Here is an 18,199-nt window from a genome sequence, read left to right on the forward strand (position 1 = left end):
CTCACTCTACCGAGCTCAAAAATATAACCTCCCCAAGGGAAGGGTTTTGCCCTTCTGGAATTACCTTTTCCTCCGTATGGGTTATAGTGTACATGAACAAGGCAAAGCCACTTGTGTCAGCGTGGCTAAGCTTTAAAAACAAACAAAGCCCAACCACCAAACCAAAATCAGGAACATTTTGGCTCCTTCCGAGCATCAGCAAAGCCTGAATAAGGCAGCTGAATTACAACATGAGCTTGCTCTGACCCCATACAAGCCATCCCCCACTTGAGCTAACTCACTTTTTGGGCACCTCGGTGTGCGAGCAGGAGCTCAAGCTGGCCTGCAAGGTACCACAGAGCCGTGCACTTGTGCTCGACTACCCAGTTCTGTAAAAAAAAACCCTTAGCACACAGCAGTTTCTAAGCATCTTTTCAGCCTAGCAGGTTTTATCCTGGCTGTCTACCAGGAGAAAACGAGCAGGTCTTCTGCCAAAGTGCAAGGAGTTAGTCAAAGAAAAGGATTAGCTGACTACAGGTTTAAGGGAAAATGGTTTCTTAGGTTGCCAACCCACCTGTGTTCTTTCATTTCATTGAGCTTGTCCCCGGAACACCTTGCTGGGGGTGGGGGGCAGCGCTAGCTGGTGGTACAAAGGGCAGGGCTGCCTCCATCGATCCAGTTTGAAATCATTAACTCACCCAGCACGGGCGAGGAGGCACCCAAGTACCCAGACCCTGCCGCCTCCAAGCCATGTGCTCACAGCATCTCCCTCCCAGCCCCTGGGTGGGCTCGGCTACCACCCCCGCTCCGTCCTTACACAGGCTTTACCAAACACTGCATGCATGCTCTCTACAAGACTTCAAGGGGAGCAACCCCAAACTTGTCCCTTGCCCAGGTGACGACAGCCCCTGCCACCCTGCAGCCCTCCAAGGCTGTGTCCCACCGTAGTGCCGCACCCTGCGCTTTGCTGCTGACGAACTGCGTGGTCAGAAACCCAAATTCCCACTGACAGACAAAAATGACGGGGGGTGGGGAGAGCATCGCTTATGAGGAAACATTTAATCAAAGACAATAGCTCAATTCTTACACTTCCAGGAGCGTCCCTAATTGTTCAAAGCTGCAGCAGCTGCATGTACAATTATCTCCGTAAGTTCATCAAATATTCTTTACCTTGATCCCTGGGCAAATAGGAGTTGTTCTGCGTTAGTAGGAGGGAAGAATGACCAAACCATAGAATGCAGGTTAGCATCACGGGCTAATACAGCTCAGGTTTTCTAAAAGGTCCAGGCTGGCAGAGATATGAGAAGTCACCCTTGCAGCTATACCAGGCTCCACAGCTCTCAAGATATTTCCAGTCTATACAGTATTGTAGCCGTAGAGATGACAGGTGACGTAATTTTTAAAGCTGTTAATTCCCCAAATGAGAAAGCACCACAGACCCTTTTGGGATGCAGGAATAAAATGGAATTAACCCCAAGTTTAAATTCTGCAGCTTCCATCAAGCTGCATTTCTGCCCATCAGGCCCGTCCTGCCAAGTCACAAACAGGTCTGGCATTATGGTTTGAACCTTGGCTGTACGCACGCGCCTCCCCCCTTCTGCCCCGACCTCACTGAAGTGGACGGGGAAACAAATGCAGTCCATTGAAGCAGAACCTACTTCTGGAGTCGCTGATCCCGCCCGCAGTCAGGTCTGTGTGTGCACACACATGGCACATACGTACCGGCTCCACCAGACTGTGCTGGCTGGAGGTCTTGAGCTTGCGCTGCTCCTGCCTTGAGTTCCAAATGGTTTGCATAGCCATTAATAAGTGGGAGATAGAAACTGCAAGTTCCTTAATAAAGTTTATTTAATCATAACTATGCTTAGGAAAATACACTTGTAAGGGTTAATATAATGCAATTTAGTTCAACTTTATACTACATTTTGAACAAAAGACTTCTTATACATGTTTTAGGTAAAAACAGGATGTATGATCTGGCTTGTTTTACATCTATTACAAACATAGAAAAGACTTGTCATGCACTACAGTAGAGAGAGCATGAAAAAAAATTACCTTTGGTTTAATTCAGAGAATACAAGTATTGCACTGAAAAAGCATCAAACATGGTGCAACTAAACATCATAAACATGTTTCCATGCCAGCTTACAAAAGTTAGCTAGTGTAATTTTAGGAGGGGTGGGGAATATATGTACACATAAAACAATTCCATTAGCTATTTGGATTCTGTTAATATTGTACGCACGCCACATATCTACACAACTGACATTCAAGAAAACTCTTGAATTCGATTTAATACCTTTCAGCTACATTAAATCTGTTGAAATCAATTATAACTGTTGATATCATTGATGTTACCATGTCTTAACTGGCCTGTCAGTTGTTAAAAACATTCTTGTTCTTTCAATGACTAAAGTTCCAGACTAGATCATCAAAATCCAGAAATAGCAATTACAACACCACGGATTATTAATGCCTACCTACCCACTTCTAGACCATTTCTCAGGGCAGTGACTTTGTATGGATTCATACAGCAAAAGCCCAAAACACTGCGCTGCTCAACAGAGGGCTGTCAGTGTAGGGGTGTCCATGTGCTAATCCTTCCAACCACATACTGGAGGTTGAACACTCATACAGGTATTATTGCCAAGAAAACACAAAAACACTAGCATTGGCAAAACCAACCAAAATAATTTAAGAATATTGAAAAAGACCACACACACACACACACAAAAAAAAAAAAAAAAAAAAAGGCATTGTTTAAAGGGAGCTATACCAATGTAAGACCACCGTATATGGTGGGTTACCTGACCTGCATCCCCCCTCAAATACTCAATATTAGCAATGTCTAACATTTTAGATACACGTAACGCATTACATCCTTGCTGCTTTACCATAACATGCTCCCAAACCTTGGTCTGAACCAAACAGAGAATTCCAACACTGTTCTGCACCACCGTTAGGCTTTTCAGGACATTGTTCATGGGTCTCAGATAGAAAATAATGAACTTTTCTTCTCAATATGTTAATAATTTATTTTCAGTTTCTAATCTTGTGGTAAGAAACACTGCTGAACAGGAGCTGACTGCCATCTTCAAAGAGTTCTTGTCGGATAAAGCATTGAAACTTTGAGCACTTCACGGAAATCTGCAGCAGAGTATCTCAGAGAACCACATCTTTGTTTTTAACCCACAGAGAGAGATTTAGTCAGTTGACACCATTATTTTCATTTAAAAACAAACCAGAAAAATTATCAGGCCAGTCCACAAGTTTATTTGAACACAGCTGAAGTCCTTGAAGTCTCTCACAGGATGGCAAAGGCTCTTTGCAAGGATCTGAAGGGAGCTATAAAAACCTCTACACAGTACTGGAATATCAAGCATCTGCTCACATCGCTCACAAATGGTGGCAACATTTATATATAAAGGAAATGGTATTATGAAGAAAAAAATTACATCTAAGACTATTACAACTGGTTGTTTAGGAAAACAATTCAACTAGGTTTATTTTCTTAATGTTTAACATAAATATAGTTGCAACTTGATCTTCAGTTGACAATGATTGTCACAGCCAAGGTAAGGATTGAACACTATCTAAGCGAACAAAAACTCACTATACATTATACAATTTATTTCTGCCACGAGGGATACCTTCCCTCTCAAATCTTTGGCCTCCTATTACCAATCTCTCCCAAAAGCAGAAGCAACGTAGTATTGTTGCTCGCTATTCATTCAAGGCAGTGGGGTTGTTCGGAGGGGAAGATGCTGCGGGGACACGCAGAGAAGAATAGGGTTTATTCCAAAGCTTACGTTGAGAGTATTTGCCATAAAGTGCTCTGACAAACACTGAGCTCCTCAAGTCCACTCTCCAAATAACACCTGCCTCCAGATTTGGTTCTTTGGAGCTGACAACCAGAGAAGCTGCCCCAAACTGCTCCCACTGGAAAGGCGGCTAATGACAGTCAGGAGAATGTAAGATGGGACAGGAGGGTTTTGCTTTTTCCCTGCTGGTTTGGATTTTGTTTACATTTTGGCACTGGTTGACTACAAGCAGTAAGTACACAATCTCTCTTGGGTTTGTGTGTGCCAGAAATTAAATCTGTTTAGAATTAAAAACTCCTGGTATGTCATGTAGACCTGAGATGACAATCTGATCACTTACATGTTTCTCTCTGCATGGAAGCAGGATGATTTTATTAAATACAACTTGAATGAATAAGGAGCAGGAATTCCTACAGTTTTTAATGCCAGGTTTGTTGCTTACCAGTTGATTTATCTTTATCTGTGTTTTTTTGGTGGGTGAGATGTTAGATTTTGATGAACCGTACTTCTATCACTGCTACTATTTTATTTTGTTTTAAGCTCATGAAAGTTGACTGCCATCCACCACAGAAATGAAAAGGAGAGGGGAAAAAAATAGTCACCTGGGCTTGAGGAATCCACGGACCATTCCCACCGAGAGTGAGTATTTTCCTGTCTGGTGATCCCAAATTATAAATTAGAATTTATTGTTCTGTATGTGTATTCAAAATATCAGAAGTGGCATTTCCATGATAAAACAAATCCTATAAAAGTGTTTAGAAATTGCATTGGTATCCTTTTGCTCAAAAACTATACAATTTTAAAGCCAGTCAAAAATATATAGCCAAGCAGTTCACAATTTCAGCAACTTCATGCAAAACTAATAATACCCCAGGAAAACAAGTAAAATCTGCAGTAAAGAGCATCACAGAAAACTGTCCCATGGTAAGCAATGAATCTGAACGTTTCCAAATAAAAAAAAACCTTACACAAACAAAACCAAACATGCATATATAAAGTGTACACGTACTGCACAAGCGCTATTCCTAAAGGATTAAACTGCATAGGTAAAAATCAAAAACAATGTGCAATATTTTAAGCCCTTAAAGCACAATCAAAAAAAAAAAAAAGCAGAAATTAAAAATAACAAACTTGCTCCCCCACAACAAAGCCAATTACATATCATAGTCATTAAGATATTAATCAAGACAGAGTTTCTCCAATCAAAAGTTGGAAGGACTACTCCCAGATTTTGGCTCACCATTCACGCTTAGGGGATCTGAAATGTACGTTCATAATTACAATTATCTTAAACAGTTATGTTCATCACTAGCCAACTCTGATTTCTTTTACAAAGTGCTCTTTATGTAATAGAAGCTATCTAGCTATCCTGGTAGAAAAACCATCAAGTAGTTTAACACTTTGAACATCAAGACACATTGAGAAGAGCTAAAAAAAAAAAAAGGTGGTGGGGGAGAAGGGGACAGAGAGAAGAGCTGGCTGCTAGAACAAAAAGCAACTAATGCCAATGGCTCTACAAACATCCAACTTGTGTATTGTTAGCTACAGTCTTCTTCCTAAAACTCAATTTATAAAAGAATTGCATATGCTAACAGCTAGAAGCTTACACTGACTTTACAGCACACAGTCTCAAACACCCTACCTGCCTTCTCTAATGAAGAGATCCAATAGTTAATGAGTTCACAATTACACAAAAAGTTGTCAAAAATATTTTCAACTTAAAAAAAAAACTAATCCAAAAAACAAACCAATGCAGACACTAAAGCAAACTGCTCTTAAAAGAAAAAAAAAAAAATCTACAGTATCTGTACATTAAGCTGTATAAGATCTTACAAAAGAAGATTCCCCCAAACCACAGCTATTTCTACTCCTGCCCTTTTGTTGCTTTCTCAAGGTAATAGACATTGACTAAGTGGCGATTGAGGTGCTTGCTGTATTCACCTTCCTTTTTAAATGAGCGGTCACAAAAAATGCACACATAGTTCTCCCTGGCCACTGTGGTGTCCCCAGCTCCTTGTGACGTCTTTGGACTTGTTTCCTCTTGTACAGAGCGAGCGCCGTTTAACCCCGAGTCATCGCTTCCTTCTGATATGTTGTCACTTATGTCGCTGCCTTCGTGGCTGTGGATGCCCTCGTCCTCATCCATTTCCTGAGATTCACTCACTGCTGTGTTATCCCGAGATGATAAGGCCAGAGCAACCTCAGGGCTTTGTGTACACCCTTCTGGGGGCGCAGGTGCTGGCACGGCATCTCCTGTTGGCTCTGTCGCTGGCAGGCACGTTTTGGTCAGGTCCATCGGGTCTGAGCTACTCACAGTTTCTGCCACGAAGGTTTCCTCCGGCTCCTTCTCAGGCACCAGATCTGGTACCCCATCCATGAGCACATCCAAGCTTTTTTCAGAAGACGCTGCCTCGGAAGACTCCTCAGAGCAAGTGTCTTCCCCTCTCTCTACCTTTCTCTCCTCCTGTTTTTCAACAACAGTGCCTTCGCTCTCTCCTGCTGCAGCAGGCATTTCTTGGTCCTCTACCTCAGCTTCTGTGTTTGCATCCTGAGCTGGCAGACAAAGCTGCCCTGGGTCTTGTACGCAGCTTCCTTTGGGATCGGTGCTCTCTCCCTTGAGAGCATGATCACCATCGTTGTTTAATGCCACTGTGTCAGTGGCATCTTGCTCCTTCTGGTTGCTGCCCTCAGTGTCGGGCTTCACACATCCATCTTCTTCTGTGCTATGACACTCCTCTGGCATCTCCTCTTCCTCGATCTTCTCCTGATCAGGTTTACTGCTTTTCTTAGTGTGCTTATTTTTCAGAGCTTTCTTTTTTCTGTTTTTCTTAAGGCATGAATTTTGCTTTTTAGGCTCCTCCTCTGGTACAGCATCACTTTTCTGAGCTTCCTGACAGTCTCTGGGTTTAGCTTCCACTTTCTTTTTCTTTTTTGTTACTGCTGAGGTATCATTTGCAGGCTCTTGCCTTGAGGAGGTTACTTCAGCCTCTGCCTTTCTTTTGTTCTTCTTTGTTTTACATGTTTTCTCAGTACTTTTCTCAGTTTTAATATCCACCTCCTTGTTTTCTGAAGCTGATTTCCGACTTCTGGTTGTCACCTGGCCTGCAGAAACATTGCTCGTCGGCTTCTTTTCCTTTGCCAAATTATCTTTTTTCTCCACTTTCACAATTTTCTCAGTTTTCTTTGCGGCTGAATCACCTTTTGTTTGTTCCTTCTCTGCTTTGTCATTAATGCTCTCAGAAAAGTCAGCTTCGCTCTTTTTAGTCCGTAGCTTCACCTTTGAAACATCCATGGTGATGTCAGAACAATCGGGATGCCTGGATTTGATGTGATACTGCAGGTTACATTTTTTAGATGCTGCGTAATCACATACAGGACAGAGAAACTGGCGCGGATTGATGTGGAGCTCGACATGCTTTTTGAAATTGCTGCGGTCAGCTGTTTTGTAGTCACAGTGTGGGCAAGTCAGAGGCTTCGGCCCATTGTGAACCTGCCTTGCGTGACGAGTTACTTCGTGCTGGTTTGAGGCCACATAGCTGCACTGATCACATTTGAACGGCTTCTCACCTAAGGAAGGAAGGGCGGAAGGGAATGACGGTGATTATTAAGCATGGGGGGCGGGTGGGTGGGGCAATCACTTCCCGCTAATAGAGATACAGAAATATGAAACTCAAAAAGGAAAAAAAAAAATTATCCATGCGCCTTTAAAATTAGGTGAAGTCAACATAAGAAATCCACAAGTCACAAACACATTCACAAGACACTAAGAACAAAATACAAAAAAGAGAGAAGGGGTGAGGGGTGGGAGGAAGGGGGTCCAAAACCAAACAAGCAGTAACAACGTCACAGGTTCTGGCTATGCATACATACCGGCAGAGATCTCTCTACAGTAATATTAGCAAATGGAATCCATACCCAACTGGTCCATTGAATGCATTGTAGAAAAATGGAAATGTAACATTTGATGAATAGCAGTTTCACACAAACGTTTCAAAAAAGTCCAACTTTACACAGATTTAGCATACTTCAAGTTTGCATTGAAAAGGAAATGAGGGAAAAGAAGCTAGCTAATACCAAAGCATGTGAAAAGGGCACACTGCTCAGATGATCTTTACCTCTGATAATTCAATTCACTCTTATAATGTCTCAAACACATGACATACTGGTTGCAGGCTACTCTTGGCAAGCCAGCCAGATGCAGTCCAAAGCCATCATGTTACTACTGACATCTGCATTTACAGCTGCGCAATGACTCTTGCAGAAGTGTTCCTGACATGTTCTGCTTAGTACATGCTGCTGCAGCAGAAGTGGCTTTTCATTTACACATCAAAGCAAATAGGAAAAACACTTCCAGCCCAACAACTCAAGTCCAGAAATACCTTGAGAACATCTGTGCATGCGCAGATTCAGTTGAGGAATTTGGGATGCTCCTGAGCTCTGAACCAGCATCTCAAAACTGACCTGCAGAACTAACGCGTGCCACTTCCCAAGTACACTGAAAATTGACTCCAGCCCCTTCTGTTCACAGCACAAAGGTACTTATCCCAGCCCTGCAACCCACTGCTCTGACACGGCCCGTACTCGTGCTGCTCCTCTGCAGCATGACTCAGGAGACCAGAGCAGCTAGCAGTGAAGATGAAATCACTGTGCCTGCATTGTCTGTTTGTGTTAGCCAGCGTTAGCCACATTGCTGATCTGCAATGCCCTCACAAACTCTGTAATTCCTGCTGCCTCCCTGGCAGGAAGGAATGGGGACACTTGCTTAAGACTCTAGATCATTTCACATCTGCAGCATCTCTTTATTGTTTCAAGAAGGGTTACTCTGATTCCCTATTACCTTCAGCCTATCTTCTTTCCTTCCTTCCTTTTCCCACCCACTGGCTGGTGACATTTTTCACAAGTTAAAGCTTGATGTACTTCACTGCTCATCCTTCTCGCAAGTACGGACCTTTATCAACAGCATGAGGACAACAGGAACAGCCTCTCTTACATACACACAAACAAGCTGTTCTAACGGCACAGAGCATTCAGAGGTAGATGCAACAGGGTAACTCAAAGGTTCTACATGAAGAGTTTCTGTCCATCACTTCTACTAAATCCAGGGGTTTTGTTGCACAAGTGGAAAGGACATGTAGCAATACAGCTGTGAATTAGGCTCTAAGCCACTGTTGTTCACTGTCTGACATTTGAAGAAAGCTCCAGCACCAGTTTGCCTTAAAAGGCCAGCCTGTAAAGTGCAGAAGTCCAGAAATTGCCACAGAAAAGGTTCAGCTGCCTGGACAATGCAGCAAGACATGCAACAGAAGTTACGATAGCTATTAATAAAACACCCCTGATAGCAAGAGTGCACTCCCACTTCTGTCGGCACAGCTCACACCCTCCCTGCCAGACCTTTGAGTCAAGGGCCAAGGGCAGATCCCACTACTCATATGCTTTGGCTTTGAGACTTCATTGCACAGAAAAGGGGAGAGTAAGATGTTCATGAAATGGTTTCCAGGCTCAGTATTGACAAAACCATTTACAAATTCACATTTAGCCCAGAGGTTCAGTGAAAAATTATTTTTGTTTCTGGAAGCAGAATACTTCATTCACAAAATTCTCAAACAAGAATACTGTCATGTCATTTTAAAGCTGGCTATTTTTAATCGGTCCAAACCCTGCCTCCACTATAGTTAAAACTGCCTGCCTTCTGGTTTCAATTAAAAGCCTCATCTGTTGAAACTGAAACAATTACTGCTCAGGAGACTTTCACTACTGTTTCCTGGGATTAGGAATTCACCTAGGTCTGGTCAATTCAGATATTAGCAAACCAAAAGCACAGGCTGAGATCTACCTGAACTCCCCTGCAAGGGTCACAAAGGACAATGGTACTTGTGTCTGGCATGCCTGTGCTCTTACAACTCACAAAAATGCTATTAATTTATTCTACAAGAGATTTGCGAGAGAGTGAGAGCAGATGTTTGTTAACACCAGAGCTTACGACCAGTAAGGGGGAATAAAGGCTAGTGAAAATTGCTAATTTGTCTTTTAATGCCACAAGACTGAGTCACTTGTGAACACCCTCTGGGTTTGCTTTTTCTCCTCTGTGCCTCCTTGCCATAAGCAGACACTATTTTACATCTTTCTGCAATACTAAGCAAAAGCTAAGGTTCCCTCAGAACCCCAGCTGAGATGAAATCACAAACATCACAGAGGACACTCTCAGCTGCTCAAAATTTTCCCAGCTTCACTGATTTGAGCAGAGTGATGGCAGCAGACAGAAGACAAGAATCTGCTCCTATATCATCACAATGTTATATTTTCTACTAGATTACTAGGACTACTAGGGCAGCCCTGTGAACCTCAGAATACACCTTGGAAAGTAAAAAGGAAAGAAAAAGATATCACTTTTATTACAGACACTTAGCATTTCCTTAGCAGGTAAAGACAACCTTCCATGTTAAAATAGGAGCTAAAGCTCAGATTGTACTGGATGAGATATCTCACAGGGAACTGGGCAGCCTGCTCTAGGTGTCCCTGCTTGAGCAGGCAGGGCTGAACCCGATGACCTCCAGAGATCCCTTCCAACTCCAACCATGCTGTGATTCTGCAAACCACCCCCTTTTTCCCCGAGTCATGCTGCTGCCGCCCCTTACCAACCTGAGTGGGTGCGCATGTGCCTGGTTAAATGGGTCTTCTGAGAGCTGGAATAAGGACACATCGCACATTGATAGGGTCGCTCTCCTGCAAAAACAAACAGCAAATTAGTTACTGAAACACAGCCGATCCCCGAACTTGGTTACTGAGCCATACACATGAGGCTGTGACAGCTCCCCAAGCTGTATTTGAGGGTACATCATCTCTCACCAAAGGGACACAGCAAGAAGCATATGCCTGAGCTGGACCAGTGCAACGTTGTCTTCCCGCGTGAACAAGGATAGTGAAGAGGAAGAATATAAGAGAGGCACAGCCTCATGTCCATCTGGGGTCAGACAGTAACCTCAGCCAAAAGGTGATGAGGACAGCCACCTTTAGGAAGCCCTAAACCAACAGAACTGACTTTCCTACAGTATTTTCTCCCAGCACTCAAAAGATGCACAAAAGATACAGACCCGGTAAGAAACCAGGTATGTTCTTGCTTCATGTAACACCTTAACTGAAACTCCATGTTTCATCTGGATTAAGATAGGAGCAACCATCCACTCAGCATGGACCTGCATTTGCCAGAACACAAGTGCAGATAGAGACTAGGTCTCTCCTTCCAAAGTTTTATTGGCAGAGTAAAATTAGCTTGGAGCATGGAAAAGCATGATGCCCTGCTCAGTGAAACAATGCTGCTAGCAAAAGTTCAAGTGTAGCAGCAACACTTATTTTGACGACTCAAATCCCTCCGCCTGCAGAGTTATTGTTTCTGGAGAACTAATGGAAACTAACCTGTCATAAATTAGGTCTCCACAAGGGACAGTTAGCTTGTGTAACTCTCAGTGTACAATGACACTTGAAAATCCTTTTCAAGTGAAGACAAGCCCCAAATAAAGGCAGACAGTTTTAGAATTACTATCTGTTAGGCAGGTCCAGGTAAGTACCAGGGGTGTTTGCCCCAAACTGCTAGCACAGCTGAGAGATCTAGGTGGCCTTGTCTCCACTGCAAGTTGTAAAAACACTTGTTAGCCTCAGGTGGATACTCCCAACAGAAGAGAGGAGTGAAGCTGGGAAGGGAAAAATAAGTTACTCAGCTGTAATATTTATTCCAATCACAGTTAGAATTACACTACAGCATTTTGCTGCATCAGTTGGAGCACACAACCAAATGCTCTCCAAATCACCGAGTCCTGGATGTCAGCAAAAGCCCTGCACACTGGCTACTTGTTCACTCTCCATAGCTCTATTTGCAGCAGCACACACCTTCATCTACCAATGTGTGATGGGAGGCTCCACTGCTGGCCTTTGCCAAAACAGGAGTAGAAGTGGTCTTTGCAGTGCAGACTAATCCCACGTTTCTTCCTCCCATCAAACATTTAGACTACTGTTCTTGATTAGATCAGCAGTTTAAAGGTAAATTCACCTTAACTACCATAATCCCCCACCCCACCCCCCTACAAGTTAAAACAAGGTGGAAGATTGGTGCAAGGCACATAATAAGATTGTCATGTACAAGGGAAGGGTAGTCCTTTCGTTATAAAGAAATTATTTTGTTTTTAAATGACTCCTTACAATCTGAAAATATGCGGCCAAAGGTCCTGGAAATATTCAGTCAGGTCTTCTTCCCATTACCTGAAATTTCCTGTCTTTAAAGTTACCTAAAATCTCAGGAATGTGGAAAAGGCTTTCTTTCAGGTATTTTATATAGGGCACAGCAACAAAATGTACTAGATTTAAAGTATGATGAATGCAATTAATCCAAAATGTGTTTTTGCCCCTTGAGAATTAAATGCCTGACTACATTGTAAGGGCTGTTTTATAAAATGCTATTCCCCAAAGGATTTTTATTGTCATTTTACAAGCTCATTATATGCAAACAAGCCACCAAAAAAACCTCTCCACAAGACACTTCAATAAGCCCCAACCTAGCAAAAGCTTAAGCAGGCACTTAACTCTATGCAAGTGAACAGGCAGACTGACACCAGTGAACAAGTTTAAGATCATCTCTCTATAATGCCATTAAAAGTTCTGTCTGCTTGAAATGAAACTGCTTCCACCAGACTTCCAACACAGTGACAAGCAAGAAAGATCCCCTATGACAACCAAAAAAAGACAGCCCAAAGCTAGGCACTGAACACCCTGTGACTGCCTGAAGTAGATGTAATTGAAAAATCATCTGCAGGGCTATGTAAATAAGATGTTTTCTAGAAATTGCTTCTAACAAATAAATTGGAAAAAAATAGAGAACAATGCTGCACTGTCCTGCATATAGTACAGTTCCAGGATCAGCAGTGTGGATGATAGGGTAAATCAAGTCAAATCTTGGTCTAACGTATCTAATTAGCACAAACAAGTCCAGGTAGATCTGTCCCTGCCACAAGGACAGATCTTTCTGCCCCACCAGCCCTGAACATCTGCAGCCACCCCCTCCTGGGCAGCACACAGGCTCTTCCAGATGTAGCTTTCCCAGCTGACAAGCTCATGACCAACTGCAGGGTCCTGAAACCACCCCTGCCCAAGGTCCCCCATATTTGTCAGCAGCCTGCCACAGGCACAAGGTTATCTTCCATGACAGGGCGGGTTCACAATCACCTGTTTGCCAACAGGGATGCAAACAGCAGGAAAGCAGGTAACTTCTGCCTGCCTTCCTGTGGTCCCGAACAGGCAGAGGATAGGTATTTCTCCCACCAAGCAAGGTACTAGCATGCAACCCTCCCTCCCTGCCCCTGGCCGCAAGCTCTGGCATTTGTATGTGTCCTTAGTCGATTCAGCTCACTAACCAGCAGAAAAATCAACCTGAGGAAGAGGAAAGGAGTATTTTACTGCCATTTTAGTGAGCTGAATCAACCAGTCCCAGGATACGGGGAGGAAACTGAGAATGCCTTTCTCCAGCAGCAGCAGAGCATTTGATCCTGTGAAACTGTACTCTGTACAGTCAGTGTTTCAGAAAAATGGATAGCTCAAACACGGCAGAAACCAATTATCTCCAAGGAGGGGTTTTCCCACAGAGAGAAAGTCAGGTGAAGTACAAAAAATAGGAGAGAAATACAAGCATCTATCCAAAATTATTTCACCTATTGGCAATCAGGAAACCAAATAAACAATTCCAGCTTTCTTCTTAACATTCTGAACCCATAACATAGGAAGAAAATTAAGTATGTATGACCCCTCCCTTCTCCAACAAATATTTTTCTTAAGATTTAAATGAAAACTATAATCCAAAGATATTTTAGAATCATTCGGGTTTTATAAAATTCAGTACTGTTATATTAACAGTCTGCGAATACTTTTGACTATAAAATCTGTGGGTGTTTTTTTTTTGTTTTTTTAGAAGATAGTTGGGGGGGGGTTGTGTATTGTGGATTTGTTTGTGTTTTTTTAAGGCAATCGATTACACATTAATACCATCAGAAACTTTGAGCCTGGCATATAAACATAACTGCCTGTAGCTTATTCATTCTTCTAATACTCTTCCCTTAGCTCTTCTCCACAAAATTAGTGTTACTGGGAAACAAGGCACATTCCTAAATCAGTCTACTAACATACATGAAAGATTTTTATCAAGTGAGAACTGGCTAAAAGATCTTAATTTTTAGTTAAGAGCTAGCAAAGAAACAACTACCAGGGTAGACTAAAGAATGCTGAAATCATAATCACTCATTTCAGCTTAATTAAAATAATGCAAAGACGTGGCAAACCAAAGAACAAGAAACCTCGACGGCACCACTATTTTTAAAGGAGAAAAGAGGAACTGAACAATATCCCACACAATTTAACTTGGTTGAAATTTTTTTTTAAAATTTTAATACAGTTCCCTGGTAAATTGGTGAAATGCAGTGATAACAGAGCACTTCCTCAGCAAACATGCTTTTATGGTTAGTTCCTGTAAAACTCAACAAGAACTTCCAGAGATCAGAGGGGGAACCTAAAGCCGTGTACAAACACAAGCAGGGATGAATTTGAAGTCGAGACAAATGTAAAACAGACAGGCACCACAGGATAGGCTTACATTTGGCCAAGAGTTCCCTGTAAGATTTATTTAGGGTTTCCTCCTGTAATTTTGTCAGTTTTACCTGGTCTCTTTCCTGTTATCTCCCACAATACAAACAAAGAAAACAAACCAGAGGATATAAACCACACCATTTTCCTAACATCTCTCACAATAATCTTCGTTTACTTTTTTGGGGGGAAAGTATTTAGACAGGACTGATTTTTAAATGGATGGTATTCTCTAAACGTGGCTATTGTCAAGAGAAAAAAGTATGTCTTAACGCACTAAAAATCCCAGCAGACCCTCCCAACCCCGTCAAAGCAGATACCAAAGCATGCTGACGAACACAAACTTCTGCACACTTGAGCTCAAGCCCAGCCCTGAGGCGGCCCGAGTACTGCCCTCCCCTTCCAGACAGCTGCAGACAACCGAACTGAAGCCTCCAAACCATTCATGTCACTGCTGTGACAAAACATGACTTCAAAGGAGAAATTCCCCAGTGTTTCGCTCAGCCAGCACAGCCTACAATAAAGAGGAACCGGGCCAGGTCAGCACGCTAGAAGATGGTTGGCAAGTCTGAGCTCTCCTCAGAAAGCCTCGACAAGGTGGAAATAAAAAGCTTCTGAGAAGTTGCAAGAAAGGTTTGAACTGCCCTCCAGCTTCCACAGAAGGGGTCAGGAGGCAAAGCAAGTGCACCTCACCACCTGAAGAGGTGAGGTGGCTACTAAATCTTCTTCTAGAGAGGAGTCTCAAGTTTGGGTATGCTCCAGGACTCCCCACGTGAGAGGCTGGCGAGGCTCTGATACAAAGCAAGGTACTTCCTAAACCAGCTGTGGCCCCAGCTCGCCAGACGGCAACAACACTGGAGGTCCGCCGACTCCGCTTGGTATAAACCAGAGTAGAAGGGGGCCTCACGCTTCCCCCTGAGATTACAAACCGGTGTTAGCAGAAGACAGGAAATCAGGCCAAAGACTCCCTCGAGGGCTTCCTATAGGCCAACAAAAGTTATGTGTCTACTTCTGGCTACTGCACTGATGCAGACCTTAGAAAAAATGGGGCCCCTGTACATTAAGAGGAATTAATTCACTGGCAACACTATTCAACTCCTATTCTGACTTTGTAGATGGTGGAGGGCTCCTTTCAGTCTGTGTATCAGCTCTTCCTTCTCTGTAATTACAGCTTAGTAGAGTTTCAGCTCAGTCTGAACATACCATTTCCAAAACTACCCATGGGATTCAGGCGCCTTTTGTCAACCTGCCTGTTTTGTTTTTACAATGCGTTGGGCTTTTGTGTTGTGGACCCTGACAATCATCACAGGCACACTTTGTCATGCCCCCTTCAAAAAACTGGCTTAAAATTACTAAACGGGATGCTCTTCATCTCCTCTTGGGCCCCTGACACGGAGAGATTTTCTCAGTCCTCAAAGACTGCAGACTGGAGCTCAAACCAAATCCACACTTCCACAAGGTATTAATCTGGTAGCACCAAGAGAGAGCACGAAGCTTTATCGGGGTGGAACAAACTTTGCAAACAGATGACTCTGGGCTTGCTTCATTTATCAGTTTCTCAGTACTCTTTACCACGCTTAAATCAAAGAAGATTAAAAGACTTACCTGTGTGAGTTCGAATATGTTGAATATAATTGTTTTTCCTGTCTGAAAAATAGGAGCATTGTGAGCAGGTATACACTTTCCTGGGAAAATGATTTCTTAGGTGTTTCTTCCAGTGATATTCACTGACGGTAGTGTAAGTGCATATGGTACACTTGTAGACTCTCTCATTTTCCCCTGCTTTGTTGTGGTGCTTCAAGTGAGCCAGATAGTGATCATATCTGTTAGTGTTATAGCCACAACGGTCACAACGGATTGGGCCCTTAGAGAAATCCACTTCTTCTGCAGTGCAAGAATCAGACTCCTTCACCTGGGCTTGCTTTTCTGCGTTTTCTTCCACAAAGAATTTCTTAGCACTGTGAACCCTGATATGATGCACAAACTCTTCTTCAGACTCTGCCTCATACTGGCAAGGCTTACAACGGAATGGCTTGCTCTTCAAGCTCTTACACTTGTCCTCTGTGCTTTCTGGAGTACCCAGCACTTCCAGTGAGACATCTTTGTCCACACTGGGAGCCTTAGGAGGGGGGCAAACAGCTGGACTTTGGGTTTCTGCACAAGGAACGTCAAGAGAGCTTAATTCCACGTTTTCAGGTGCCTCGCGGTCACTCTCCGCAGCCTGGGTATCTTCCATACCCTCTCCATCGCTGTCTGAGAAGTTGCTGTCCCCTACCGTTGTCAGTTCTGCCATTTGTCTCTCTTCCCCAACCAGGTAATCGCAGCAGTTGCCACTGACTTCTCCTGTCAAGGCCACATTTGCCAACATAATAAGCTGAGGAGCTGCCAGCTCAGCTTTGGAAAGGTCGTGTAAGTCATACATGTCATTGGACAATGCCATGCCGATATTAGCGCTGCCAGGAAAGAGGCTGTTGCCACCAGACTGTCCCAGCACTTGAGTTGCCATGGCAGGAACTCTGTTGGAAGAGAAAAGGCGCACCGGTAAGTACCCCAGTGTGACAGAGAAGCCCCCTCTGCTTCGTGCTACCCAAGCTGCCCTCCAGGTAACACCAGAAAACGAGACCTCCGGGCCGAGGCACCGGGCCGGCAGAGGCAGAACGCGGGGCCGGGTCCTCCCCGCTCCCACAGGCCACGCTCGGCATCGGGGGGGCGGGGGGGTCCCGTTCCTCCCCCACAAGGGCTGTCCAGTTCCGCCCGACGAGGGGTGCAGGGCCCCGCCGTGCGGAGGCCAGGTGGGGGGGCGCTGACAGCGGGACCCCACGTCCCTGGTCCCGCAGGGCCCCGGCCGGGCTCCGGGCCGCCCGGCAGCGCTACCCGCTCCCACGGGGCGGCCGGGACCCAGCAGCTCCCGCGGGGCCCGCCATGTCGGACACCGGGGGCGGCGCAGGCGCCCGCGGGTGGGTGCTGAGGCCGTCGAGCCCCCCCGAGGGCCCTTCCCGACCGCCCAGGGACCCCGCCGGGCCCAAGGCCGCCAACAAAAGGGGGCGGCCCGGCACGGCCGCCGCCCGCTCCCCCCCCGCGGCCCCGGCGCACATCCGCCGGGGGAGGCGGCCGGGGGAGCCGGGCCGGGCCATGCCCCCGCCGCCGCCGCCGCCCTCCCTGCCAGGCATGCGGCCATTTTCTGCCTGCCCACACAAAGCAGCCCTCCCCGCGCCGCCCCCGGCCCGCCCGCCGCCGCCGCCGCCGCCGGGGGGCCTGGCCGGGCACGACCGGCCCGCCGCTCCCCCTGCCGCCCGCCCCGGGGCCGGGAGGAGAGGCACGGGCTCGGCTTCCTCCTCCCCCCCGCGGCGGGCAGGGCAGGGCAGGGCAGCGGCCCCGGGGCTGGGGCGCGGCGCGGGGGAAGCGGCTCGGTACCGGCAAGGTCACCGCGGCCGCGCCCACCCGGTGCCCGGCGGCGGGAGGGCGAGCGGCGCCCCGGGCCTCCGCCCGGGCCCGAGGCCTGGGGCTGCGCCCGGCCCGGCCCGGCCCGGCCGGCGGCGGCGACGGCGGCATCGCCTTCCGGCGGCGGCGAGGCCCGGCGAGCGCCCCCGCGGCCGGCGCGACGGCAGGCGGCGGCCACGGCTCCTTAGCCGTGGTGCTGATCCCCCCGCGGCGCGGCCCGGCCCGCCCCGCCGGGCCCGGCCACCCCCGCCCGCCCGCCCGCCCGCCCGCCGGCCGGCCGCAGATCAGCCCTGGACAGCGCCTCTCGCCCGGCCCGGCCCGGCCCGGCCCAGCTCCCC

At 45.9% G+C, this 18,199-nt stretch overlaps 1 protein-coding gene across 2 annotated transcripts in view; it reads right to left on the reverse strand.

Moving 5' to 3' along the window:
• Positions 1 to 1,809: 1,809 nt before the first annotated feature.
• Positions 1,810 to 18,199, reverse strand: part of REST (RE1 silencing transcription factor) — a 28,956-nt gene continuing 12,566 nt past the window's right edge. Inside the window, exons 2-4 of one of the 2 annotated variants that reach the window (XM_080397297.1) lie at positions 16,026 to 16,936; positions 10,440 to 10,523; positions 1,810 to 7,367 (exon numbers count right to left, since the gene is read on the reverse strand). In XM_080397297.1, coding sequence (XP_080253423.1) covers positions 5,665 to 7,367; positions 10,440 to 10,523; positions 16,026 to 16,936 — 2,698 coding nt within the window. In that variant the 3' untranslated portion in view covers positions 1,810 to 5,664. Of the gene's footprint in view, positions 7,368 to 10,439; positions 10,524 to 16,025; positions 18,193 to 18,199 lie in introns of those variants that run through there. The other variant, XM_080397296.1, reaches the window with a different exon arrangement.

The sequence above is a fragment of the Falco punctatus genome, assembly GCF_963210335.1.
Source record: "Falco punctatus genome assembly, chromosome: 1".
Classification (NCBI taxonomy): Eukaryota; Metazoa; Chordata; class Aves; order Falconiformes; family Falconidae; genus Falco; species Falco punctatus.